The following is a 25,853-nucleotide window of genomic DNA, read 5'->3' on the forward strand; positions in this document are numbered from 1 at the left end:
GGGGCTCCTGCTTCACCTCACCCTGACTCCAGAAGGCTCCATCTATACTTGTTTCCTCTGCCTCCCTGAGTTCAAGCCAACGCAAGAAGAGGAACATGAAGCTACCTGGAATGGAGCCCAGGCAGCAAGGAGGCAAAGAGCTGGGCAGGAGAGCCCATTACTGGGTAGGGTGGTGTCAGGAAGCCTCCCTGGTGGAGGTGGCCAGATAATCAAGGGCCCTCTAAGCAGCCCTCAAAATCACAGCAGGCCCGGCTGGGTGCGGTGGCTCATGCCTGTAATCCCAGCACTTTGGGAGGCCGAGGCAGGCGGATCACAAGGTCAGGAGATCAAGACCATCCTGGCTAACACGGTGAAACCCCGTCTCTACTAAAAATACAAAAAGTTAGCCAGGTGTGGTGGTGGGCACCTGTAGATCCAGCTACTCGGGAGGCTGAGGCAGGAGAATGGCGCAAACCCAGAAGGCAGAGCTTGCAGTGAGCCGAGATCACGCCACTGCACTCCAGCCTGGGTGACAGAGCGAGACTCTGCCTCAAAAAAAAAAAAAAAAAAAAAAAAAAATCACAGCAGGCCTTGGCCATCTGCCAGGTAACTTGAACATGCCACCATGCCACCATTCCCCCGAACAAGGGACTGGGATGAGGCCCCCTCCCCCAGGCTCTGGGTTTCAGGGCCCTTTGGTTAACAGGTGGCAGGAGGTGGATGCATTCAAGGTGCCAATCCCAGGTACCCTGGGCCCCCTGCTGAACATCCCCTTATTGGTACCCCTGCCATGGATTCCCACACCAACCTATGTGTCTCCCACTGTAAAGATTGCCCCCAAACACACAACATCCCAAGTCGCCCTGCCTCCTGGTGCTGCCTGCATGCTATTGGGACGTCCCAACTGCAGCACACAAAGCTGCCTGCTCCCTGGGCCAAGGGCTTTGGCCCTCGATCAAACCCCTGACAAGGACACCACCACCTCAAGACATCTGCAGAAAAGCGCCAGGAAGCAAGGCTCTTGGGGGCAATGCTCAGCTTTCTCGCCACATCCTCCCTCAGCTCCAGTGTCTGACACGACCAGGCCGTAGCCTGCAGCCATGGCACACATCAAACCCAGGCCTTCTGAGACCTCAACACCATGCGTGCCCTCCTTGACCCCTGCTGAGAGGGCAAAGTAGAAAAGGCAGCGGCAGTTCAGCCAGGATGGCTACTTTTATTTCTCACTGGGGCTGGGCTGCCGGCCCCAGGCTCAGGGCGGCCACTCACTGGGAGACACGGGGCAAGCAAGACAGAAAGGGGAAGTCCCAGCCCCAGGCCCAGCCACTCTACTGCTCCTCCTGGGCCCAATGGCATAGAGGCAAAGGGGCCAAGCACACTCTGGAAGCCTCTAGAAGCCACCAGCTGAACGGGGGTGGGAGGCAGCAGAGCCAGGCCCAGAAAGATGCAGTGCCAGTGGGGAGGACGGGAGGTCCCCCAGAGGCTGCAACTTATCCGCTCAGCCCACTGTGTGCCCAGCGTTCTGAACCTCTGGGGCACTCCCTCCTGCCCCGAGTCACCTGCCCCCTCCCTGTGCCTGCTCCATCACATCCTCTCTCAAGCCCCATGCCTGGCAGGGCCACCGGGGGAACCACCCTAGGGCTGGGCTAGGTGAACCACGAGCACCGGTCCCCCAAACCTCCCGATCGTCCCCAGGCTGCAGGCACACATGTGGGGCGGCAAGGGCAGAAGATAAACTAGGGGGATCCAGGCCCCTGAGGACAGCCCTGGCGGGAGGCCACAGGCCTCACAGGGCGGTGAGCTGGAGGCCACCCAGGCAGGCAGGCAGGCAGGCAGCAGGGAAAGACACTGGCATGGTCCTGGCCAGGGGCCTCCCCGGGAAGGGCGGGCAAGTGGGAGCAAAAACAAGAGCAGAGCACGGGCCCCCACCCTGCTGGGGCCTATGGCCTGGGGACCCAGACACACTGAGGAAGACCCAGGAGGACCCGCCAGGCTACTAGGAGGAGACAAACGGTGCACAGGTCTCCCACCCGCAGGTTGTGTCTGGACTGAGTCCAGGGAGGGCAGGGAGGGGCGGTAGCTCAGTTGACCTTCCCTCCCCCAAGCCACACCTCTGCACCCCAACCCTCCCTTCTGCCTCCCAACAGCCCCATCCCCGCTCTCCGAGGAAACTGGGAGGGGACCTGGAGAGGAAAGGGAAGCAACGGCCCCTCAGAGCGGGGTTCGCCAAAGTCTATGGCCAGGGACTGAGGCCAGCACTCAGACACTGCTGGGAACACTGGCCAGGAGTCCCTCGGGGTGGACCTGGGAACGTGCCGCAGAAGCTTAGGGGACCGGGCCAGCTCAGGAAAGGGCTCAGGCTGGAAACCGAGCAGACAGGGCACACCTGGACCTGGGGCCGGGGAGGACAGGAAGTAGGTGACTATGGAAAGACCCCCCCACCACCACCCACGCCCAACTCTCTGGGCACACAAAGGCCCAGAGAGGCCCCCAGACATGCCTGTGGGGGCAGGGGTGTTTGCAAACATTCGCAGAGGGACCGGGTGTCCCAGGCACATGGACAGCTTGCAGGGCCCGGCTGAGGCTAGGACAGCAGCAGGTGGCTGGCAGGAGGTGCCCGGCCAGGGTCCCCAGCTGTGTGGGGGGCAGGCCCGAGGCGGGAGGCACCAGTCCCGGGCAGGATCTCTGGGAAGAGGGGCCGTACCCAGCCAGGGCTCCCAGAGACAGGGGTGGTGGGGCCGAGTGCCCCCTCACCCTGTGCCTGGCCCCCAACAAAGGGTGAGCATGTATCCTTCCTGGACACAGTGTCCAGGGCAGGATACTCCCAAACCGGGATGCCCCCTAGGCCACAGGACCCCTCAGCCCCAGCTGACAGCAGCCGGGGGTCTGGGGAGGCCCCCAGGAGGCAAGGCGGCAGCCAAGAAGAACACCATCCCTGGACCCACTCTCCAACTGCAACCAGGGCCCGCTCCCCCGAAGGCACCAGCTCTCCCTGGGGGCAGGACCTTGATCCAGAGCAGGAGTGGAGGCCCCCAACAGGGGACGGCTGGAGAGGCCCTGGGCTCACGAGCCAGGGAGCGGCGCCTCTGTGCCCGGAAGCCCCTGGGTCCTGCCTGGGCTGCTGGTAGCTCCTGCGGGCCGAGGGGTCCGGAGACCCCTAGGGTGCTCTGGGGCAGCTCCTTTGGGACCCTCAACGGAGCCAGTAAGTCCAGGAGGGCGCCGATCCGTCCAGGTGGGTGCATGGGCCGGGACAGGGGCTGGCTGCTGTCGTGACTGTGCCCATCTGCTGAACAGGCCGCTAGGAGAGCACTCCCTGAGCCAGGGTGCCCGGCAGCCCGGGGACGGAGGACACAGTCCCCGTCCAGGTCCCTGAGGCCCCCATAGCACGGAGAGCCGGCCCTCCTCACTGTTCTTCCCGCGGGACCGGGCCGGCACCTCAGCTCAGGGGAGAGAGGGTCACAGAGGACAGCCAGCAGGCAGGTGGCCCAGGAGTGTGGGGGGTCGGTGGGCCTGACCCTGTCCTGAAGCACCCCAGGACCCTGTACCCGACACCCTGGGGGAGGGGCTGTCCCCACCTGCCAGGAACACATTCCTCAGGGAAGGCCCGGCAACCTGCTCTCGTCGGGTTCAAGAAGGGCCAGGCGGCTTTGGAAGGGGACAGGAGCCGTCACCAAGGGCCCCCGCATTGCCCAGAGGCGGCGCGGGCCAATAGGAAAAGCACTCACCGCCCACGGAACCTCTGTGACAAATTCAGAGCCACGGAGAGCGTCATCGGGAAGTCACTTGCCAGTCCCAGTGGGAAGGATGGGGCACGTCTCCAGGGAAACGAGACGCCAAGGTCCTCCTGGGGCCCCAGTGGAAAGCTCCTTCCAGGACCCACCTGGCCCTCCACATCCCACCCCCCAGGCCAGGGACTGGAGCCCAGTATCCGGCAACCTGACACATCACGGAAAAAAGGAGCTGCTCTGCCTTCACCGTGACGACGCGGCACACCCCCTCCCTGCCCCGGCCCCTCCCCTTCGGGGCTGCCTGCGGGGAGGAGAGGCCTCCCCTGTCTGCAGAGAGAGATCGCCCCACCTGGGGCAGAGAGGGGACAGGGGCAGGAATGAGCCCCTGGGAGGGGGGCATTGGAGGTGGGGGGCACATCCTGCCCCCCAGGCTGGCGTGGGGCACTCATGCCATGCAGAAGGGGGCTGCGGAGACCAGAACGGGCTTCCCGCCGGCTCCTGGGGATGTTGGACCGGGGCTCCCCGACCAGGGCTGGGAAAGGCTTCCACGAAGAGCCAGAGGGCACAGGGCGCAGACCCTGCGGGGCACACGGGGTCTCGGTGGCAGAGTCTCCCTTCTTGGGGTTCTCTGTGATGGGTTTTGCAACCCTTTCAGGATGTCAAAGCACGCCCCGCCCTCAGAAATGCAGGCCCCGGCCAGTGTCAGCCCCAGGAGGTGGCCTGCTGCTCCCGCTGATACCAAGGACATGTTCCTGAGGCGGCCCGCTCGGGATCTCCAGCAGCCGACGTTGCAGGTCTACACGTGCAAGGGTGCTTCTGACTCGCAGCACTCAGGAACAGCCTCCACCCTGAGCGTGGCGCCCTCTCCAGCACGTTCCAGGGTGGACCTGTGAGACCAATAAAAACCACAGCGGAGGCGAGGCGAGTCACTTAGGAGACCAGGCCATAAAGAGACTGTGGCCGGGTCTGGGGCGCCCTCTCCTGCTGGTTCGATTGTATTGCAGGTCCGGGGGAAGCCGAGCAGCCCTGGGGAGGCGGCCCGGTGGGGAGGAACTGAGGCCTCCTGCCACAGCCTCCAGAGAGAGAGTCATCACGAGGGCTCCCCACCCAGTCAGATAGGATGGCTGGGCCCCAGTGGACACCTGACCACAGCCTGAGAGGGACCCTGAGCCACAGTCCTGGCTCCCCGAGAGCCCTCCCAGAGCCTGTCCCTCAGAACCCTGGGGGGTGAGACGAGCGCTAGCTGGGGAAGGACCGAAACGTGAAGGCGTCTGTTACCCAGCAGTCGGAACTGGTGCCCAGCGTCCAGGGGGCAAGACACGGCGTGAGCCAGAAGGAAACAAACCGACAAGAACCCCCAGAAGCCATCAGGAAAGCCTGGAGATTCTGATGACACGAAAACTAAAATCCCCTCTGTGACCGAGCACAACCCGCAAACCACACAGTCAAGAGACAAGTGATAACGAGGGGAGAAAATAGTAGCAAGAGGTGACTAAGGGCTCGCGTCAGTCACACACACACAGAGCCGGACACACGGACAAGACAAAGTGCAAAGACAAGAGAGCAAAAGGGGGCGGAGGAGAGGAAGGGAGAGGGAAGGAAGCGTCTTCTCCAGCGGGATGCAATTCCTTGGGAGCCCGTCTGACCCCAGGGCAAAGAGATGCTGGGTCGCCAGAGCCGCCGCGGAGAAGTCCCGCCAGGCCTCGGAGCCCAGCAAAGAGGAACCAGGGCGGACGGGCCAAACCCAGCGGCCGGCTCCCGGGGGCGGGTGGTGGCGCTGCGGGGAGCCGCCTGAGCAGCATCACCAGCAGCCGGGAACCCTCCCAGTGCGGGAAGGTTGGCGGGTAAGGCGGGGCTTCCCCGGAAACACTGGGCTGGACCCAGCGGTCCCATGGGTGCTGGAACCAGCCCTGCGGGTGTTCCCAGGCACCCTCTCACGGGAAGACCGGCTGGAGGGATGGCTCCTGTTGGCACCCACGTCGAGGGAAGCCACCGCCTTCTCTGCGGGGCTCGCCTTTCCTACCTGCCCCAGGAGACAGGCCAGGAAGCGCCCCAGCCCACGACCGCCCGCAGCAGAGCAGGATTCCCTCCCCGGCGGCCACCGCTGTCAAGGGACGGGGAAGACTTTGTTACCCCACCGCGCGCCACCGCGGAACGGTGCACAGACACCTCCAGACGCCACTTCCCCCAGGACGGCCGCCCGCCCCGCTCTGCCCACCTCTCCCTGGACGCTGCCGGGTGGGCGGGTGGGGTGGCCCTGCTTCCCCACGACCCCCCCAGACGCGCCCCGAGGCACTTTCGCAGCACAGTGGAGTGGGAAGGGCGGGGCGGCCCCTCGACGGCGCCGAGGCGAGAGCGGCTCACGGGGCTTCCCGGGCCCTGATCTCAGGGGACGCCTGTCCGCCTCGTCCCCGGGGGAGGACAGTGACCACCGGTCTGCAGAGGAAGGGGACTCGGCGCATGCCCCGCAAGGCCGGCCCAGGACTCGCAGGCGCAGAAGGCGGTGCCGGGGCGTGGGCGTGGGCGGGGGCGGGGGCGTGGTGGGGCGGGGCGTGGAGGGACAGCCCTCGTCTCCACCCGCCGGGGCCCACAGCTGCCTCGCTCCCCGCCTCCGCTTTGGTCGCTCCTCATAAGCTCCAGGCGCCCACAGGAAGCCCCGCCCCGCCCCGCCTATCCGTCCTCCTCTTCGCCTGTCCTCGCCAATGACCATGCTCAGATTGCACGAAATTCCCGCCCCTCGCCCTTGACTGACGCTCCTGCTGCCCAATGGACGACACCCCGTCGCGTGCGCGCCGCTGCGGCCCTGCCGGGTGTGGCCCGGCGCTCTCAGGCTCGTAGGCGTTCCCGGGGCGAGACCCAGGGCGCTGGCCGCAGAGTCGCCGGTGCACACGCAACAGTGCCGCCTTGTGTTTTGGGTGTGGACCTGCGCTTCTCTAAGCGTTCCATTCCCGAGGAGGGGCGAGAAACGTCCGGAGGTCGTGGCACCTGCCCGCCGCTGCCGGGGCGTCGACCGTGGGCGCAACTGAGGCGCCCCGGGAGCGCGGCGCGACGTCCGTGCCCTCCGAGGGCGGCCCGGGTGTCGCCGCGGTGCGCGCGGGAGGGCGCGGCCGTGGGCACTTCCGCGCTTGCGCGGGTTCCTGTCCCGCCCCGGCCCCGGCCCCTCCCTCTCGTGGCCCCGCAGTAGACGCAGCCCCTCCCTCCCGCGGTGCAGCGCAGCCAGGGCTCTGCTCCGGGAGTCACGGAGTCCATCACCGCGGAGCGTTATCTCAGCGGACCCACGCGGTGTCCTCCGCTGGGGTGGGCCGAGTACCCTCCGCCTCCCGCCCGCGAGATCCATCCCAGCCCTTGGCGGGGGAGCCCGTGGTTCTTCCCGCTCATGGCCACGGAACGGTCCACGCTCGCGGAGCCGCAGGCTGAGCTTTTCCTGGTGAGGGACAAGGTCGTGGTTTCCCGTGGCTGGTGGCCCTCACGGAGGAGCCTGCTGGGAGCACGCACGTGTAGGGTTTCCTGTCATCGGGTTGCCACGCCCATCTTGAAGGCTCGAGTCCACGCAGAAGTGTAGAAGTGGATGTGTAGCTTTATTTGTAATTCTCTTTTTCTCTTTCTTTCTTTCTTTCTTTCTTTCTTCCTTCCTTCCTTCCTTCCTTCCTTCCTTCCTTTCCTTCTCTCTTTCCTTTTCTTTCTTTTTGAGTCAGGGTCTCACTCTGTGCCCAGTCTGGAGTGCAGTGGCGCGATGAGGGCTCACTACAACCTTGACCCCTCCACCCCAGCGAGGGCTTCAACCTCCAGCCTCAGCCTTCCATGTAGCTGGGACTACAGGCGCACGCCACCACCATGTCCGGCTAATTTTTTACTTTTTGTAGAGATGGGGTCTCGCTTTTTCGCCCAGGTTGGTCTGGGATTCCTGGGCTCAGGTGATCCACCCCAGCCTCACAAAGTGCTGGGATTCTGGGCACCGAGCACTGGCTGCCGCGCCCGGCTTGATGTGTAGTTTCAATAGAAACCACCAAGGTCTTCAGGGTGGCCTGTGCATCCCTTTACACATACTCAAGCGAATCACTGAGAGGTGTTTGAGGCTGGGCGCGGTGGCTCACGTCTGTGATCCCAGCACTTTGGGAGGCCGAGGCGGGTGGATCGTTTGAGGTCAGGAGTTTGAGACCAGCCTGACGAACACAGTGAAACTCCGTCTCTAATACAAATACAGAATTAGCCGGGTGTGGTGGCGCCCTCGCCTATAATCCCAACTACTCAGGAGGCTGAGGCAGGAGAATCGCTTGAACCCAGGAGGCAGAAGTTGCACTGAGCCGAGATCGCACCACCGGCACTCCAGCCTGGGTGATAGAGCAAGATTCTGTCTCAAAAAAAAAAAAAAAAAAGTTTTTGAAATAACTTGAAGCAAGTTATCCCATGTATAAAAAAGTATAAAGTTATTTATACTATTTTTCTGTGCAATCACCCACATAATTAAACAAGTTAAGACCCATTATGCGGCCGGGCGCGGTGGCTCACGCCTGTAATCCCAGCACTTTGGGAGGCTGAGGCGGGTGGATCACGAGGTCAGGAGTTCGAGACCAGCCTGGCTAATATGGTGAAACCTCGTTTCTACTAAAAATACAAAATTTAGCTGGGCGTGGTGGCGTGTGCCTGTAGTCCCAGCTACTCGGGAAGCTGAGGCAGAAGAATCGCTTGAACCCGGGAGGTGGAGGTTGCAGCAAGCCGAGATCGTACCACCGCACTCCAGCCTGGGTGACACAGTGAGACTCCGTCTCAAAAAAAACAAAAAAAAAAACCCGTTATGCCACACATTTTGTAGTGATTTTCTGTTTTGTTTTTTTTTTTTTTTTTAGCTTTTTTATAATTTCAACTTTTTTGTTTTTGAGATAGAGTCTCACTCTGTCGCCCAGGCTGAGTGCAATGGCACCATCTCGGCTCATTGCAACCTTTGCCTCCCAGGCTGAAGGGATCCTCTCACCTCTCACCTGGGTTGGTCAGGCTGGTCTCAAATTCTGACCTCAGTGATGCACCTGCCTCGGCCTCCCAAAGTGCTGGGATTACAGGCATGAGCCACCGCGCCTGGCCTGATGTACTTTAAACTTTTTTTTTTTTTTTTGAGACAGAGTTTCACTCTTATTGCCCAGGCTGGAGTGCAATGGCACGATCTCAGCTCACCGCAACCTCCACCTCCTGGGCTCAAGTGATTCTCCTGCCTCAGCCTCCCGAGTAGCTGGGATTACAGGCATGCGCCACTGCACCGGGCCTCCATTTGATGTACTTTTAAAGCATTATTATTTCTACCTTGCATTTACTATGAACACAGCCTCGAACATGCATCCATCTCTCTCTAGGATAATTACCTGTAAGTGGAATTGCTGGGTCGAGATAGATGTACATTAATTTTTTTTTTTTGAGACAGGATCTCAGTCTGTCGCTCAGGCTGGAGTGGAGTGGCTCGATCACAGCTCACCACCGCCTCAACCTCCTGGGCTCAAGTGATCTTCCTATTTCAGCCTCCTGAGCTGCTGGGACCACAAGTGTGTGCCACCATCCCTGGCTTTTTTAGAAAACTTCTTTTTGTACAGACAGGGTCTCACTGTGTTGCTCAGGCTGGTCTTGAACCCCTGGGCTCAAGTCCTCCCTCCTTGGCCTCTCAAAGTGCTGGTTTTACAGATGTGTCCCACCTTGTGTGGCCTGCATTTACAATTGTAGGAGACACTAGGGAATTGCCTCCCCAAAAGACCCTAACTTTGATACTGTGCGTCCCTCACATTGTACCCTCAGTGTTTACCCACAGCCTCACCAGCACCTTTTGGGCTAACAGCTTTTTAGGTGTCTGAAAATTAGATGGGAGAACTGTATCTTTTCGCTTTTTCCTTCTTCCCTGTTTCCTAGTCCTGTTCCCCTCCCTCCCAAAGGGGTCATTTAAAATGTGGTGTCATTTGGAATGTGTTTGTTCAATTGTATTTTAGTTTTTTGAGACAGGGCCTCGCTTTGTCACCCAGGCTGGAGTGCAGTGGCACGATCTCGGCTCACTGCAACATTCACCTCCTGGGTTTAAGCAATTCTCCCACCTCAGCCTACCGAGTAGCTGGGACTAAAGGCACACGCCACCATGCCCGGCTAATTTTTGTATTTTGAGTGGAGACGGGGTTTCACCATGTTGGCCAGGCTGGTCCTGAACTCCTGACCTCAAGTGATCCCCCCCGCCTCGGCCTCCCAAAGTGCTGGGATGACAGGCGTGAGCCACCGCGCCTGGCTCCTTTCCCATTTTCTAAGGGACAGTCAGTCTCCTCCATGCCATTTGTCACACACAGCCTTTCCCCCATGACGGCACTGCCATACTCCCGCTAAATGCGCAGGCATCTGTGGTCTCCTCTGCACTCGTCCTTCCAGGGAACAATGCAGTGGGCTCCTTGCTTTGCATCTTGCCATACTTGGTGCACCTGCCAGCTCCCTTAGCAGGACCTTGCAGACAGTTTCAGTCATTCTTGGGCATTTTCTTCTCCACGTGAAGTTTCCCATCATCTTGTCCGGGACCATTAGACACCCACATCCCTGGCTTCCTGGGACTCTGGTGGCGTGATGGGAAGAGCCCACTTCTCAGCATTGTTTTTTTCAAGAGGATCTCATTCTTAGTCCAGGCGGCAGGAATGGTTTCCCCTCCGGCCTCAGCTCTGTTGGCAAGGGATACCTGCAGTCTGGGGCCTGGAGTTGGAGTGCTCCAGACATGGTCCCTTCCTTCCGGGAGTTTCTCGTGGGTGAGTCATAAGCAAACAGCTCATCCCACAGTTCTGAGGGCCTGGGTGGGGCCATCGCCCTGGTCCAGGTAAGAGACCATGGAGTCTGGCCAGGCACGTTGGCTCCTGCCTGTAATCCCAGCACTTTGGGTTAGGGTTAGGGCAGGAGGATCACTTGGCTCCAGCAGTTCAAGACCAGTCTGGGCAACCTAACAAGGCCCCATCTCTACAAAAGAAAAAAAAAAGTTATCCGGGCATGGTGGCGTGTGCCTGTAGTCCCAGCTAATTGGGAGGCTGAGGCAGGAGCATCTCTGGAGCCCAGGAGTTCGAGGCTGCAGTGAGTGTTGATTGTGCCACTGCATTCCAGTCTGGACAACAGAGTAAGACCCTGTCTCAATTAAAAAAAAAAAAAAAAAAAAAGCCAGGCGTGGTGGCTCACGCCTGTAATTCCAGCACATTGGGAGGCTGAGGCGGGCAGATCACCTGAGGTCAGGAGTTTGAGACCAGCCTGACCCACATGCAGAAACCCTGTCTCTACTAAAAATACAGAATAAGCCAGGCATGGTGGCGCATGCCTGTGATCCCAGCTACTCGGGAGGCTGAGGCAGGAGAATCGCTTGAACCTGGGAGGCAGAGGTTGCGGTGGGCTGAGATCGCGCCATTGCACTCCAGCCTGGGCAACAAGAGCGAAACTCCATCTCAGGAAAAAAAAAAAAAGACAATGGACTCCTAGATGGCGAGGGTAGCAATGGAGAAACCCACTTCAATTTCTTTGAGCCAACGGTTCATGTATTGGAAGGATTCCCGTGGGAAGGTCAGGAGGGAGAGGAGCCAACAGGTGGAACTCCGACAGTTCTCCTGTCCTCACCTTGTAGGGCTGCAAGATTCCCTGGTGCCTGTCTGGGCTCCACGGCCCCCACCCACCCCTGCAGGCTTATGTGCACATCACCAAGAGGCACTCTGCTCTTGGGGCAGGTACTCGGCTGGAGGCGAGGACACGGGAGGGATTTCAGCCCTCTCGCTCCCCAGGAAGGTGTCCTTGTGCAGAGAACAGCCTGCACGACCTTCTAGGGCACCCAGGATTAGGCTGTATCCTCCCTCTGCCCAAACTGGCTACAGAAAGTTCTTTTTAACACCCACTGGAGAGTGAGGAGACTGTAGCTGGAATTTCTTTTTTGTTTTTCTTTTTTTCTGAGACACAAGAGTCTTGCTCTGTGGTCCCAGGCTGGAGTGCAGTGGTGTGATCTTGGCTCACTCAACCTCCACCTCCCAGGTTCAAGCCAGATTCTCCTGCCTCAGCCCCCCGGCTAGCTGGGATTACAGGCACGCGCCACCATGCCCGGCTAATTTTTTGTATTTTTAGTAGAGATGTGGTTTCACCATGTTGGCCAGGCTGGTCTCCAACTCCTGACCTCAACTGATCCGCCCACCTCAGCCTTCCAAGGTGCTGGGATTATAGGCGTGAGCCACTGCACCCGCCCTGTAGGCAGATTTTTTTTTTTTCTGAGATAGTTTCTCTCTGTAGACCAGGCTGGAGTGCAGTGGCATGATCTCGACTCACTGCAGCCTGTCGTCTGGGCTCAAGCAATTCTCCTGCCTCAGCCTCCCGAGTAGCTGGAATTACAGGTGTGTGCCACCACACCCGGCTCATTTTTGTATTTTTAGTAGACTGGGTTTCACCATGTTGACTAGGTTGGCCTCGAACTCCTGACCTCAGGTAATCCACTCGCCTCGGCCTCCCAAAGTGCTGGGATTACAGGCGTGAGCCACCGCGCCCGGCCATACACGAATTTTTTTGAGACAGTCTTGCTCTGTTGCCCAGGCTGGAGTACAGTGGTGTGATCTCAGCTCACAGAAATCTCTGCCTCCTGAGCTCAAGCGATCCTCCCACCTCAGCTGGGATTAGAGTGTGCCGCCATGCCTGGCTAATTTTTAATTTTTTTTTTTGAGACGGAGTCTGGCTCTGTCGCCCAGGCTGGAGTGCAGTGGTGGTCTCGGCTCACTGCAACCTCCGCCTCCCAGGTTCAAGCGATTCTCCTGCCTCAGCCTCTGGAGCAGCTGGGGTTACAGGCGCCCACCAGCATGCCCGGCTAATTTTTGTATTTTTAGTAGAGACCGGGTTTCCCCATGTTGGCCAGGCTGGTCTCGAACTGCTGACCTCATGATCCGCCCGCCTCGGCCTCCCAAAGTGCTGGAATTACAGGCGTGAGCCACCGCGCCCGGCCAATTTTTAATTTTTGTAGAGGCGATTTTTCGCCATGTTGTCCAGGCTGGTCTCAAATTCCTGGGCTCAAGTGATCCGCCCACCTCCGCCCCTCAAAGTGCTGAGATTACAGGCGTGAGCCACCGCGCTCCCCCGCAATTCCTGACTTGTATTGCCCCAGTGGTGTTACAGCCTCGAACCCAGTTTCCAGACCTAAGTCGCCGCCGGGATCCAGAGTCCCATGATGGAAAGGGAGGCTAGGTTCCCCTGGGAAGGACCTTGCACCGTTGCTGCAAGTGCACCCCAGAAATCGTCCCAAGCTTTTCTCAAAGGGACCTGCAGCCATTTATAAAAGCGACATGTCATCCTGGGAAACAGGTGCGCTCCAGCAGGATTTCCTCCCGTCCTTCCTGTCAAAGGACGGGAAGACTTTGTTACCCCATCGCGCCCCACCTGCAGAATGGTGGACAGATACCTCCAGACGCCACTTCCCCCAGGACGCCCGCCCGCTCTGCGCACCTCTCCCTGGATGCTGCCCCGTGGGCGGGTGGGGGCGGCCCTGCTTCCCCACGACCCCCAGACGCACCCCGACGGACCCTGAACACAGTGGAGTGGGAAGGGCGAGGCGGGGAGGTGCCCAGGCGAGAGCGGCTCATGGGAGGCGGCGCCCGAGACGCAGCTGGTCGGGACGGTGCGGGACAGGGTGGGCGGAGCGGGGCCAGTGATGCCCCCGGGTTTCCCAGGCCGTGAGTCTCCGTGGAGATTTCTCCTCGACCTCTTCCCCGCGGTAATGCGCGAACCCTGGGTCTCCAGGAAACGGGGATACGGGGCATGGCTCCCAGCAAGGCCTGGTCCAGCCTCTCCAGTAGGGGAATGGGTCTCCCCCTCCGGTCTCCCGGGTTGACAAAGGAACGCGGGCCCAGGTCCCTGTATGGCGCTTCACCGCCGGGGCCTCTAGCCTAGAAGGAGGCATGGAGCGCGTGTCCGTGACCCGTGAAAGCTCGGGGACACTCTCGCGGTCGCCGAGAGGCCCACCTAGGGTACTTTCCTTTTTTCCACTCTCAGAAATATACGTCTGTCACAGTTAACGGCAAAGCCTAGGGCAAGAGTTCTACGCCCAAGATGGCCAGCCGGAAGCGGGCTTCTCGCGACCATGTGGCGAAGCCCCATTCGTCAGCTGGCCGCCCGCGGCCCTGGTACCCGGTCACCTCTCTGATCTGCGCATGTGCTGGGCTACGCCCGGACGCAAGCGCCAAGAGCGGCTGCGTCTATGGTCATGACGTCTGACAGAGCGTCCACCCGTCTTCGCCAGGACTCTATGGTTCTTACGCGCGCAGACAGACCGCCTATATAAGCCATGCGCAGGCGGAGGAGCGCCTCTTTCCCATCGGTGTGGTGAGTAAGCGCGGTTGTGGTCTCTTGCAGTGCCGTTGCTGGTTCTCACACCTTTTAGGTCTGTTCTCGTCTTCCGTTCCGACTCTCTCTCTTTCGTTGCAGCCACTGAAGATCCTGGTGTCGCCATGGGCCGCCGCCCCGCCCGTTGGTGAGTCTCGAATCCATGTACTTTCACTGCTGGGAAACGGGCGGGGAAAGAAGTGCCTATGGCCGCTGAAAACAATTGTGGGGTGGAGCCTCCCCTGTACGGCGGCCCTGTCTTGGGAACTGACCCTATGTTTTACACCTCCCGGCTATTTTTTAGTTTGCAATATTACTGTCTGTTCCTTCGTTCCCGTGTCGGTGTGGAAGCGACGGTTCTCTCGTATCTCTGCCTTTGTCCTGCAAGCTCACAGCATTTTCGTGCGCTCGATACGTTCTTGGGGCCTTTGTGTGCGTTCTCTGTCTTATTTCCGGGCGACGTGCCGCGTGCGTTGTCGGACGTGAAGGGCAGTCCGGGAAAAACGGGTGCGGCCGCCTCCTGTGTCCTACAGGGGGCGCCAGACGCATTTCCACTCGGCTCGGAGGTGGATTTAGTGCCACGTGCCCGAAAGTCTTAAATTGGGTGACCTGAGCTGTGCAATGATAATGCGGCGATTTTGTAGTACGCAGTGTCTTGAAGAGAGAATTTTTAACTAGGAAAGTTTGTTGCAAAGTGTTTATAGGAAGCGTAAGACAAAGTAACGGAAGATGGTGGCTGTTGTGTTTCTAGTTTTGGGTGTTCTCTGTGTTGCAGCAGGCAACTGTTGCTTTGTAGTTTGTTTCCCCGAATGAAACGGTTTAGAAGTGGACGTGCATTCCCCACCCTTTTCCCGTCCCTCGTTTGGGTTGTTCCTTGAGGGGCAAAGTGCCTGTTGGGCTTTCTGTGAACCTCACCTAACCTGTGTTTTTTCACTCCCCTGCAGTTACCGGTATTGTAAGAACAAGCCGTACCCAAAGTCTCGCTTCTGCCGAGGTGTCCCTGGTAAGTAGTGGAAGAGCCCCTGCACTGGTTGGCTCTACTGACTCAGCGTCCGTCTGTGACACCCCCTGCACACTTACCCAATCCTTTTTTAGATGCCAAGATTCGCATTTTTGACCTGGGGCGGAAGAAGGCAAAAGTGGATGAGTTTCCGCTCTGTGGCCACATGGTGTCAGATGAATATGAGCAGCTGTCCTCTGAAGGTAAGGCAGGATTCTTTGTCACCCCTAGTCCTTCCTCCGTGCTCCCTCAACCCTACCCACATACATTGCACTGGAATTGGGAGTTGATAAAACTGAGCCAACACATTTCCCCCGAGCTGGAGATAGTCGTGGTGAATGTTTCTCTATTATCTTCTCTCACTTTGCTGCTTTTCTTTTCCCTACCTAGCCCTGGAGGCTGCCCGAATTTGTGCCAATAAGTACATGGTAAAAAGTTGTGGTAAGGATGGCTTCCATATCCGGGTGCGGCTCCACCCCTTCCACGTCATCCGCATCAACAAGATGTTGTCTTGTGCTGGGGCTGACAGGTGAGCTTGGTCTGGGCCTTTTAAGGCAGTTGGAGTCTCTACATTATTAGGCTTGCATTATTTCATCAGAGCATAGAGGTGGTCCCAGTGACTCAGCCATTATGGCTACTAGAAAAGCCAGGCTGGCAAGTGACTTTCAGTGGTCACTGAGGACCCCTTCCTGTGGACTGTTGCGGATACAAAGCATGAGTAAGTCTTAGCAAGCTTTTCCCCACGGGTTAGGGGAAACACTTGTGATGGGAGTAGTTTTTGCGTTTAGCTTGATGACAACCATCTTGCCAGCAAGCAGGTAGTTGAAGCTGGCAGAGGAGCCCAGTGGCGCCTTTTCAGTGGTTCTTGGGATGCTCTGCAGCCAATTAAGCCGACTGAGTTCCTTTCCTCATGGGGGCCCAGTGTGCAATGGCTGCACACAGCAGCTTCCTTGGTAGTGTACGCAGCCTGTTGGTTGTATGGGTTGCTCCAAGGGACCTTGGAGACAGGCCTTTCCGATGGATGTTCATGTTTCTGACCTTGCACTACCCCAATGTAGGCTCCAAACAGGCATGCGAGGTGCCTTTGGAAAGCCCCAGGGCACTGTGGCCAGGGTTCACATTGGCCAAGTTATCATGTCCATCCGCACCAAGCTGCAGAACAAAGAGCATGTGATTGAGGCCCTGCGCAGGGCCAAGTTCAAGTTTCCTGGCCGCCAGAAGGTACGTAGTGCTGCAGCCCCCTTCTCCCACCTTTCTTTGCCCCAGGCCTCCTGACTTAGTTCTTTCCATTGCTCCCTAGATCCATATCTCAAAGAAATGGGGCTTCACCAAGTTCAATGCTGATGAATTTGAAGACATGGTGGCTGAGAAGCGGCTCATTCCAGATGGCTGTGGGGTCAAGTACATCCCCAATCGTGGCCCTCTGGACAAGTGGCGGGCCCTGCACTCATGAGGGCTTCCTATGTGCTGACCCCCTCTTAATACTCACCAATAAATTCTACTTCCTGTCCACCTATGTCTTTGTATCTGCATTCTTGACGGGGAAGGAACTTCCTCTGGGAACCTTTGGGTCATTGCCCTTTCACTTCAGAAACAGGTCGACAACTCAGCCCTGCTCATGAGGCAGCAAACCCTGCAAAGGGCTGGGACTGGTGGCCTTCTGTCAGTTGTCTACTCTGGAGCTTGACTTGGACCTCCCCAGGTCCTAGGCAGTAGGTTGAAAAGCATTGAAGTGCTTTTCATGAAGCACAGCTGCAGCAAAGCCTTGCAATCCCAGGCTGGGGGTCAGCCTACAGTTGTGTTGCTTATTACAACACATGGGGACCAAGAGGGGCTTGTGGGCTAGAGGCTGACCAGCAGCAGCGTTTGTTTAGCAAGGGTAGGTGTGCATCATATTGGGCTTGGTCTCACCCATCTGGTTTAGCCATTCCTCCTTGGTGGGAATCATCCAGGTACTGCTGATGTCACCTGCGATTTGCCCCATTTCCTATCTCTAGCAACCTCCTGGGCCCCATGCCTCCACCCCTTCTAGAGCCTGCATTCCCAGGGCCCTCACCACCTGACCAAAGGTCTAGGCTAACCTTTGGTCCTTTGTAAGAAAAAGACCTCGGAATAGAGACGTGCGTGGCATGGTTTGGCCTGGGGATCTTAGATGTCTGACCTGAACTATTGAACAGCGCTGGCTTTTGGGGGAGCAGCGAAAATGAGAGGAGTGCTAGGTGGGTGGCCTGAGCATCTGTATCCAGGGACAGGGCTCCAAAGGCTTTTGGTCCCAGAGCTGGGGTATGTTGGCCCCAGCCCTCAGCCTGTGGCTCCCAAAAGGCCTCTGGGTTTTTGTAATCCCAATTTACAGCCATTTCTTAGGTTTTTAATTACCTTTATTTTCTTTTGCCAAACATACCTGGGAATACCTTTTATTTATTTATTTTTTACCTTGGGGTGATGGTTCCAAACCATAAATGTGATTATAGTTAACACATGACCCTTCTAGCATCCCAGCCAGTGTTTTTCCTGACCTCTGTTCTTTGGAGAGGAGGATGGAAGGGAGGGGTCCGGCACGCTGCTGGCATTTTGCTGTGTCCTACAGCCCCTTTCCCGGGGCACCTGGGTTCACACAGCTTTTTAGGTTACATAACTGGTGCAGATTTTCTGTGTGGAGATGCCTTGACCAGCCTTGGCTGGACTTTACCAGGCATGCAGAAGCCTGTGCCAACACAAGACAACAGCACCCAGGAGGTGCGAGCGTGGCTGCTCAGCGGTTATAACAGGCCTGACCTCATTGTTCACCGGATTACAATGAGCCGAAATATTTCCTGGTGTTTGCTGGTTTCAGGGAAGGAGTTTGATGTAGCGGCTTCACCACCCTCCTTGTAGCTATTGGGGCTTAATGGTTTCCTGGTGATTCTTACCAATCCACAATAAAGATGGCCCATTGGCATATCTGCTGCACAAGTGTCGTATCTCACCAATCTGGGTTTTTGTTCTCAGTAACTTTCCTTCTTGTCATCCAACATCTTGATTCCTCTTTCTGAGCCCCCCCCCCCTTCCCTTACCCCAACCCAGAGCCCACTTTGTCTCCACTCCTGATACTACACTACCTGGCAGGTGGCATGAGTCCAGCCTTGGGGCCCCTGGCTTCCTCTCCTAATCTAGGCACAAGCCCAACCAAAGAACAAGAGCCAAATCAAACAAAAGGCAGGTGGAGGCGGACTGCAGTCACAGGGCGACTGTAGTTGAAGCCCCCCCAGCCCCAGGGCTGGATGGACGGGGGAGGCTGGGGTTTAAGTCCCAAAAGGCAGCAGGCCCTGGGGGGGTACGGGGGGCGCTCAGGCGACAGGGCACAGCTGAGGGGACAGGAGTGACAGCAGCAACAGAACAGTGAGGCTGAGAGGCTGGACGCTGTGCGCCTGGCTCAGCTTCAGCTCCACCTCCACGGGGTAGTGGTCACTGATGTTCAGGGCCTGGGAATGGGTGGTGGGGCAGCGTCAGTGCCTGGGGCTGAGGGGCTTCCCTGCGACCCTGCTCCTGCCCTCCCTCCTCGTGTCAGCCCCATCCCTTCACCTCCTCCTCGGTGAGCTGGAAGCTCGTGGGGAAGTCAAAGGCGGCCGCAGTGTGCAGCAGACTCCGGCAGCGCTCCCCGTGCAGCACGATGCGGTCATAGGTGCAGTGGGTGCTGGCCCGCACTGTGGTGTCCTCCCCGTCGGCAATCACCCAGTGGAAGCCTGGTTCAGTCCGCAGCTCCAGCTTGTCCAGGCGCTTTTTGGTCAGTGAAGCGCAGTCAGCATTGAAGTCCCCGAGCAGGATCACATCCTAGAGACACAGCAGCCATCAGGCTGGCCACTGGGCCGCCCTATCCTTGTCCCTCCTGTACAAACTGCCCAGGCCTACCTTGCTCTGCCAGTGCTGGGAGACCTCCAGAAACACATCGTGGAGGGCGTTCAGCTCGTTCTCTGCGTCCTTAGGAGTGGTGTGCAGTGGCACCAACACCAGGCTGGGAAGGACTGCAAGGCCCAGGGACTGAGGGCTGCCATCCACTCCTGGACCTTCTTCCCCTAGCCCCTCTGGGTGAGGAAGCCCCCAGTGGGGCCAGCCAGAACTTCCCTTCTGCTCCCACATACCAAGCCCACCCTTCCCTTCCTACCATTGCTGGGCAAAGAGAACTGGGCCACAAATGGCTCCCGGGCAAAGACATCATCCTCATCGTTGTACACGTAGGAACTCAGGACCTGTGTTTTGTGTGACCTGGGAGGACCAAGGGATGGGCAGCAGTGGCCCCACGTCTTTGATTTTGGCTTGCAAGTGCCAAACGGCGCTCAGGGAGGGGCCCTCCACTAACAGCGGCAATGTCCCACAGCCCTCCCAACCTGTCTCTAGAACTTTAAAAAATCAGACATAATTCATATGCCATAAAATTCACCTGCTTCAAGTATACAACATGGTTTTTTTGTACATTCATAAGGCCGTGCAACTATTGCTACAATCAATTTTAAAACATTGGTATCCATTACCCCTAATAAAAACATAATATCCATTACCAGTTACTCTCCATTCTCCCCTCCCCCCAGCCCCTGCAACCATTAATCTGTTCTCTATCTTGTACATGTGCCTATTCTGGATATTTCATATGAATGAAATCAGCTCATCAATGTTTTCCACGTTCGTCCGTATGCTGTGGCACGTCTGTGCTTCATTCCTCTTTCTGGCTGAATAATATTCCACGGACTGGGTATAGTACATTTTGACATTTGGACACTTTGATGTCATTCATTTTTTTTTTTTTTTTTGAGACATGGTCTCACTCTGTTGCCCAGGCTGGAGTGCAGTGGCACAATCATAGCTCACTGCAGCCTTGAACTCCTGGGTTCAAGTGATCCTGCTGCTTCAGCCTCCCAAAGCGTTGGGATTACAGGCATGAGCCGCTGTACCCTGCCTACCCAGTAATTTTGGAGCAAATACCAGATGTCATATACTTTTATTTACATAGAGAATCAGTTCTTCCCTGCAGCCTCCCTTGCCCTCTGGATCCTGACTCCAAAGGGCTCCCTGCCAGCCTGTCCTCCCAGGGACTTAGAAGATCGGGTCTACCCAAGGCCCATAAGTGGTCCCCACGGAGCCTCTTCCCAGGAGCTGCAGCCCTTGCTGGACACTTTCACAGAGGGGGCCAGCCACACCCTGAGCCCCAGCAGCTCCCACAGGAGAGAGGAGGAGGGACCCCACATTTGTGCTTACAGAAGGAAGGCCTCCTGCTCTATGGACACTCTGGCAGGGGTCGAGGATGGGAAGAGCTCAGAATAAAAGGTGTTGAGAAGAGAAAGCATGCAAAGCAGGTGAGGCTGTCCCAGGATGGGGGGCCTGTGGCCCCAGGGACTAATGAGCCTACCTCACAGTAGGGCCAGGACCGCCCCCCACCCTGCTGCGCTGCCAGCTCCATGCTCACCGATAGAAGTACACGTACGTCTCCATGTAGGTGCTGCGCCCCAGCTGGGGGCTGCTCAGGGTGCTGTAGGGCCCAGAGCCATCAAATCTGCCAAGAAAAAGGGAGGCGGGGTCAGGGCCTCAAGGCTCTGGGTGTGCCCCTGATTAGACCCACAGAGCCTTCCTCACCGATTGAGTTCTCGAAGCAGGAGGGGGATGGCGCTGCCAGAAGAGTCCACCACCTCCTGCAGCACCATGATGTCACAGCGAGCCAGTATCTGTGGGACACCAGGAAGGCCAGCCTGACTCAGTGCCAGCTGCCCTGAGAGGAGGCAGTGGGCCCAGGGAACTGGCACTGTTGTGGCCAAGAGTGTTAAGGCTCGCTGACTGCAGCCCACAGAAAGCAGTGGGACTGGAAAGGACCCAGGAGAAGACTCATCCCACCCACATGTCACCTGTTTCACAGAGGAGGAGACTGAGGCCAGCAGCAGGCAAGCGCCTGCACTGCATCTCTGTGCCACACCTCTTCCTGTCCCCTCTTCTCTAGAACATACCCCTGGTCAGGCAGGGCTGGGGGTTTTGGGTCATGGTTGTCAGGGGCACAGCTTCCCTGAAGTGATGAACTTACCCGAACTAAGGTGTCCATCACCTGCTCCCTGGCCACCTTGGCCAGCGTCAGCCGCTGGGCATTGAAGGCGCAGATGCGAAAGGCCTGGGCCCCACTGGCCAGGATGAGGAAGAGGAGTGCAGTTGGGTAGTGCATGGCTGCGTGTGGCTGCCGGGGACCCCCCAGGAATCCAGGCTGCCCCAGGGTGCGCTCTCACTGGGCTCAGTTCTGGCTCTGGGAGTGCTGAAATATGGAACAGAGAAAGTTGCACTAGCTGCTGCCCAGCACCAGCCTCCCAGTGACCTCCTGAGATCGTACCACTGCACTCCAGCCTGGGTGACAGAGTGAGACTCTGTCTCAACAAAAAAAAAAATTGTTTTTGAGCCAGAGTCTTGCTCTGTCAAGATCAAGCCAAGATCGCACCATTGCACTCCAGCCTGGGCGACAATGAGACTCCATCTCAAAAAAAAGTGAAATCCTACAGTATTTGTCTTTTTGTGACTGGCTCATTTCACTAAGCAAAATGTCCTCAAGGGTCATTCATGTTGGAGCATATGTCAGAATTTCTTTTGTTTTGTTTTGTTTTGAGACGGAGTCTCACTCTGTTGCCCAGGCTGGAGTGCAGTGGTGCAAACGCGGCTCACTGCAAGCTCCGCCTCCTGGGTTCACACCATTCTCCTGCCTCAGCCTCCCAAGTAGCTGGGACTACAGGTGCCGGCCACACGCCCGGCTAATTTTTTGTATTTTTAGTAGAGATGGGGTTTCACCATGTTAGCCAGGATGGTCTCGATCTCCTGACCTCGTGATCTGCCCGCCTCGGCCTCCCAAAATGCTGGGATTACAGACGTGAGCCACTGCGCCCGACTGTAGAATTTCTTTCCTTTTCATGGCTGAATCATATTCCATTGTCTGGGCGTCTGGGTAGACCACATTTTGTTCATTATTTCATTCATCCATCCGTTTTTTTTGTTTTGTTTTGTTTTTTGCGACGGAGTTTTGCTCTTGCTGCCCAGGCTGGAGTGTAATGGTGCGATCTCCGCTTACTGCAACCTCTGCCTCCCAGGTTCAAGCGGTTCTCTTGCCTCAGCCTCCCAAATAGCTTGGACTACAGGCACGCTCCACCACGCCCAGCTAATTTTGTATTTTTAGTAGAGACGGGGCTTCTCCATGTTGGTCAGGCTGGTCTCGAACTCCTGACCTCAGGTGAGCTGCCCACCTTGGCCTCCCAAAGTGCTGGGATTACAGGCGTGAGCCACCAAGCCCTATTTTTTTTTTTTTTTTTAAATAGAGACAAGGTCTCACTATGTTGCCCAGGCTGGTCTTGAACTCCTGGGCTCAAGCGATTCTCCTGCCTCAGCCTCCTAAAGTGCTGGGATCGCAGGAATGAGCCCTGGTGCACCAGCCTCATGCATCTCTTGACCTCGTGATCTGTCCACCTCGGCCTCTCAAAGTGCTGAGATTACAGGCGTGAGCCACAGTGCCCAGGCCCTACTTTCAGTTCTTTTGGGTATATAACCAGAAGTGGAATTGCTGGATCATATGGTAGTTCTATTTTTAATTTTCTGAGGAACTGTCATATTGGTCTCCATGGTGACTGCACCATTTTACATTCTCGCCAACAGTGCGCAAGCGGTCGAACTTATTCTTTTATTGTTTATTTATTTGAGACAAAGTCTTGCTCTGTCGCCCAGACTGGAGTGCAATGGTGCCATCACAGCTCACTGTAGCCTCCTGAATTCTATGTTTCCCAGGCTGGTCTCAAACTCCTGGACTCAAGTGATCTTCCTACCTCAGCCTCCCAAAGTGCTGGGATTTTTTTTTTTTTTTTTTTTTGAGACAGAGTCTCACTCTGTCACCCAGACTGGAGAGCAGTGGTGTGATCTCGGCTTACTGCAACCTCAGCCTCCTGGGTTCAAGCAACTCCCTGCCTCAGCCTCCCGAGTAGCTGGGATTACAGGCACCTGCCACCACGCCCAGCTAATTTTTATATTTTTTAGTAGAGACAGGGTTTCACCATATTGGCCAGGCTGGTCTCGAACTCCTGACCTCAAGTGATCCTCCCACCTCAGCCTCCCAAAGTGCTGGAATTACAGGTGTGAGCCACCACGCCCAGCTACCAAGCTAATTTTTTAAATTTGTTTGGAGAGATGGGGTTTCACCATGTTGTTCCGAGAGGCCCCAGTGCTTTTCGCCTCCATTAGCAACTACAGGAACACCTTCATTCATCTCTGTCTCCCCACTCGTGAGATGTTCTCTTTAAGATAAACTCCCAGCAGTGAAGGGTGTGTGCATTTTAAAAGATCTCAGATATGGCCAAATCATCCCCATTGCAACCTGTGATGGGGACTCTTTCCCATGCCCCTGCCACCACTGGGGAGCCCTTCTTGTTCATCTCACCAGCTGGAGCCCCCCTCTCTCAGTTTATCTTTGTCTCACACTCACCTGACCTTGCAGGGCTCAGCCCCTTGCTCCACACCCTGGCCATGTGGCTTTCGTATCCTGAGGCATGAGTTCTTCTGCTCTGTCTGCCTGCTTTTCTCTATCAACCTGTCACCTTCCCTTTGGACTCACTTCCTGCCTCTCTGAGGCTCTGCCTGTCTCTGTCTCACTTTCCCTCTTGTCTCTGGTTTCCCTTCTCTGTCTCTCTGTTGCGGTGTCTCTCTCCTGGCTGGGTTTGATGCCTGTTTCTCCCTGACCACCTGCTCTGTCACTCATGCTAGTTTGGGTTCCCTGCCCTGGTGCCTATTCTGGGATATACGTGGGCATGTGGGCAGCCCTGGGCTGGCAAGACAGCCTTGGAGGCTCTGGCATCAGGGACCCCCATGAAGGCTACCAGTAAGAACCAGACAGAGCGACGGTTCCTGGCTTCAGCCCCAAACCCTGGCTGTCAACATCAGCCTTGGTTGGAGCCCTAGGCTTCCTTCTCCCTCCCAAACCCTCCCCAGGCAGAAGGCAACTTCCTCCCTTCTTCCGTCTCCCCAGGGCGCTCCCATACCTGCTCAGACCAGCTTGTCACCAAGTCTGCCTCATCCTTAAGTGGATCGCGATACCCCAGAAGAGCAGCTCCTGCCTGACTGAATAGGGCTAGGAGGGGAAAAAAAAGAGGAAGAGGCTGTGTTCCTGAGCCACCCGGCCAGGAAGGGCCTGGCTGGGCCGGACGCCCCACCCTTGCCACCAGGCAGGCCCGCCCCATCTCTGCCCCACCGCCAACAAGGAGGGAGAGCGCCGGGCCTGGGAACTGCTGACCTGCCCGCCCACCTTCCCACCCAGACCCCGCCTTCCCGGGCCAGCGGGACATGACAGACCTGTGAGTCACTCAAGCCTGGCAGGCCAGCTGGCCGCAGCAGTCCCTTAGTGAGCAGTTACCTGTGCCAAGGGCCTGGGGCAAGGAGGAGCTGGTGCCTGAGTGAGACCCCGAGCTTCGCTCGCTGGGCCCGTCGCTCAGCCCCCGGTCTGGGTCTCCAGTCAGCAGCTGCTGGGGAAGGCGCAGGAGCTGGAAGTCATGCCCGATGCCACGAGACCAGGCACCCCAAGGGCATGAGTCTTCTGTCTCTGTTCTCGGGTTCTGAGTCCCAGTGTGGCTGCACACTTCTGAGTTAGGGGTGTTTGATGCAAGCGCTCTGGAGACCGAAAGAGAGGGACAGTCCGCACATGATCTGGCCGCAGTCGTTAAGTCAAGGGAGGACTGAGGATCTGCCCCAGAGAGGAGGAGACCCCGCGAGCTGGCAGTCCAACGTCCTGGGGGTCCTGCAGTGACGCTTTTGGGACAACTGAGGTGCTCGGACAGGGTCTGTGAGCAGGAGGTGGGGCTGAATCCACTCAGCTTCTCGTGGGATGGCTGCAGCTAATGGATTCGACGTGGTGATAGAAGGCTGGACAAATTTTTAAAAATCAATAAATTATAGGCTGGGCGTGGTGGCTCATGCCTGTAATTCCAGCACTTTGGGAGGCTGAGGCGGTTGGCTACGAGGTCAGGCGTTCGAGACCGCGTTCAAGACTAGCCTGGCCAACATAATGAAACCCGTTTCTACTAAAAATACAAAAAATTAGCCAGGCGTGGTGGTGGGCGCCTGTAATCCCAGCTACTCAAGAGGCTGAGGCAGGAGAATTGCTTGAACCTGGAAGGCGGAGCTTGCAGTGAGCCAAGATCACACCACTGCACTCGCACTCCAGCCCAGGCGACAGTGCGAGACTCCATCTCAAAAAAAAAAAAAAAAAAAAAAAATCCATAAATTATGGTTTAAAAATAAAAAACAGGCCGGGCGGGGTGACTCACACTTTGGGAGGAGAGGCGGGTGGATCACCTGAGGCCGGGAGTTCGAGACCAGCCTGACCAACATGAAGAAACCCAGTTTCTACTAAAAATACAAAAATTAGCCAGGTGTGGTGGCTTGCGCCTGTAATCCCAGCTACTCAGGAGGCTGAGACAGAAGAATCGCTTGAACCTGGGAGGCAGAGGTTGCAGTGAGCTGAGATCTCGCCACTGTACTCCAGCCTGGGCAACAGAGCAAGACTGTCTCAAAAATAAAAATAAATAAAACTAAAAAACTGCCAGGTGCAGTGGCCCATGCCTGTAATCCTAGCACTTTGGGAGGCTGAGGTGGGTGGACTGCCTGAGCTCAGGAGTTCGAGACCAACCTGGGCAACATGGTGAAACCCCATCTCTACTAAAATACAAAAAAAAAAAAAAAATTAGCCGGGCATGGCGGCCTGCGCCTGTAGTCCCAGCTACTCAGGAGGCTGAGGCAGGAGAATAGCTTGAACTCGGGAGGCGGAGGTTGCAGCAAGCCGA

General features: G+C 57.2%; 2 protein-coding genes and 1 non-coding gene across 7 annotated transcripts; 2 read left to right on the plus strand and 1 right to left on the minus strand.

Annotated features, from left to right (window-relative positions):
• The first annotated feature begins 13,171 nt into the window (after positions 1 to 13,171).
• RPL10 (ribosomal protein L10) lies at positions 13,172 to 17,977 on the plus strand. 2 transcript variants are annotated; one of them, XM_030807135.1, is made up of 8 exons: positions 13,399 to 13,509; positions 13,710 to 14,039; positions 14,142 to 14,187; positions 14,984 to 15,042; positions 15,135 to 15,242; positions 15,430 to 15,568; positions 16,098 to 16,260; positions 16,340 to 17,977. In XM_030807135.1, exons 3-8 carry the CDS (start codon positions 14,165 to 14,167, stop codon positions 16,490 to 16,492), a joined length of 645 nt encoding a protein of 214 aa, XP_030662995.1. In that variant the 5' UTR covers positions 13,399 to 13,509; positions 13,710 to 14,039; positions 14,142 to 14,164; the 3' UTR covers positions 16,493 to 17,977. The 2 variants fall into 2 exon arrangements, with proteins under 2 accessions (XP_030662994.1, XP_030662995.1); XM_030807134.1 differs by having other exon boundaries at positions 13,172 to 14,039.
• LOC115833435 lies at positions 15,915 to 16,049 on the plus strand. Its single transcript, XR_004028865.1, has one exon. It is a non-coding gene; the product is annotated as a small nucleolar RNA SNORA70 (small nucleolar RNA).
• Positions 16,875 to 24,934, minus strand: DNASE1L1 (deoxyribonuclease 1 like 1). Of its 4 annotated transcripts, XM_030807131.1 has the most exons (9): positions 24,428 to 24,934; positions 24,057 to 24,145; positions 21,083 to 21,304; positions 20,644 to 20,732; positions 20,477 to 20,563; positions 19,181 to 19,281; positions 18,928 to 19,040; positions 18,601 to 18,849; positions 16,875 to 18,500 (listed from the first exon to the last, which is right to left on the minus strand). In XM_030807131.1, exons 3-9 carry the CDS (start codon positions 21,215 to 21,217, stop codon positions 18,366 to 18,368), a joined length of 909 nt encoding a protein of 302 aa, XP_030662991.1. In that variant the 5' UTR covers positions 21,218 to 21,304; positions 24,057 to 24,145; positions 24,428 to 24,934; the 3' UTR covers positions 16,875 to 18,365. The 4 variants fall into 4 exon arrangements, with proteins under 4 accessions (XP_030662991.1, XP_030662992.1, XP_012354133.1 ...); XM_030807132.1 differs by lacking the exon at positions 24,057 to 24,145; XM_012498679.2 differs by lacking the exon at positions 24,428 to 24,934 and having other exon boundaries at positions 24,057 to 24,211.
• Positions 24,935 to 25,853: the final 919 nt, after the last annotated feature.

Source organism: Nomascus leucogenys, chromosome X (genome assembly GCF_006542625.1).
Source record: "Nomascus leucogenys isolate Asia chromosome X, Asia_NLE_v1, whole genome shotgun sequence".
Taxonomy (NCBI): domain Eukaryota; kingdom Metazoa; phylum Chordata; class Mammalia; order Primates; family Hylobatidae; genus Nomascus; species Nomascus leucogenys.

Bases quoted from the DNA above. Each gene is read 5' to 3' on its own strand.
- DNASE1L1 (XM_030807132.1), bottom strand. From the start codon at position 21,217: ATGCACTACCCAACTGCACTCCTCTTCCTCATCCTGGCCAGTGGGGCC. The intron at 20,564-20,643 runs GTGAGGAAGGCT...TTTTCTTGGCAG, and splicing joins CTGCTTCGAGAACTCAATCG to ATTTGATGGCTCTGGGCCCT. The intron at 19,041-19,180 runs GTAGGAAGGGAA...TGGGCCTTGCAG, and splicing joins GTTCTCTTTGCCCAGCAATG to TCCTTCCCAGCCTGGTGTTG.
- RPL10 (XM_030807134.1), top strand. From the start codon at position 14,165: ATGGGCCGCCGCCCCGCCCGTTG. The intron at 14,188-14,983 runs GTGAGTCTCGAA...ACTCCCCTGCAG, and splicing joins GGCCGCCGCCCCGCCCGTTG to TTACCGGTATTGTAAGAACA. The intron at 15,243-15,429 runs GTAAGGCAGGAT...TTCCCTACCTAG, and splicing joins TGAGCAGCTGTCCTCTGAAG to CCCTGGAGGCTGCCCGAATT.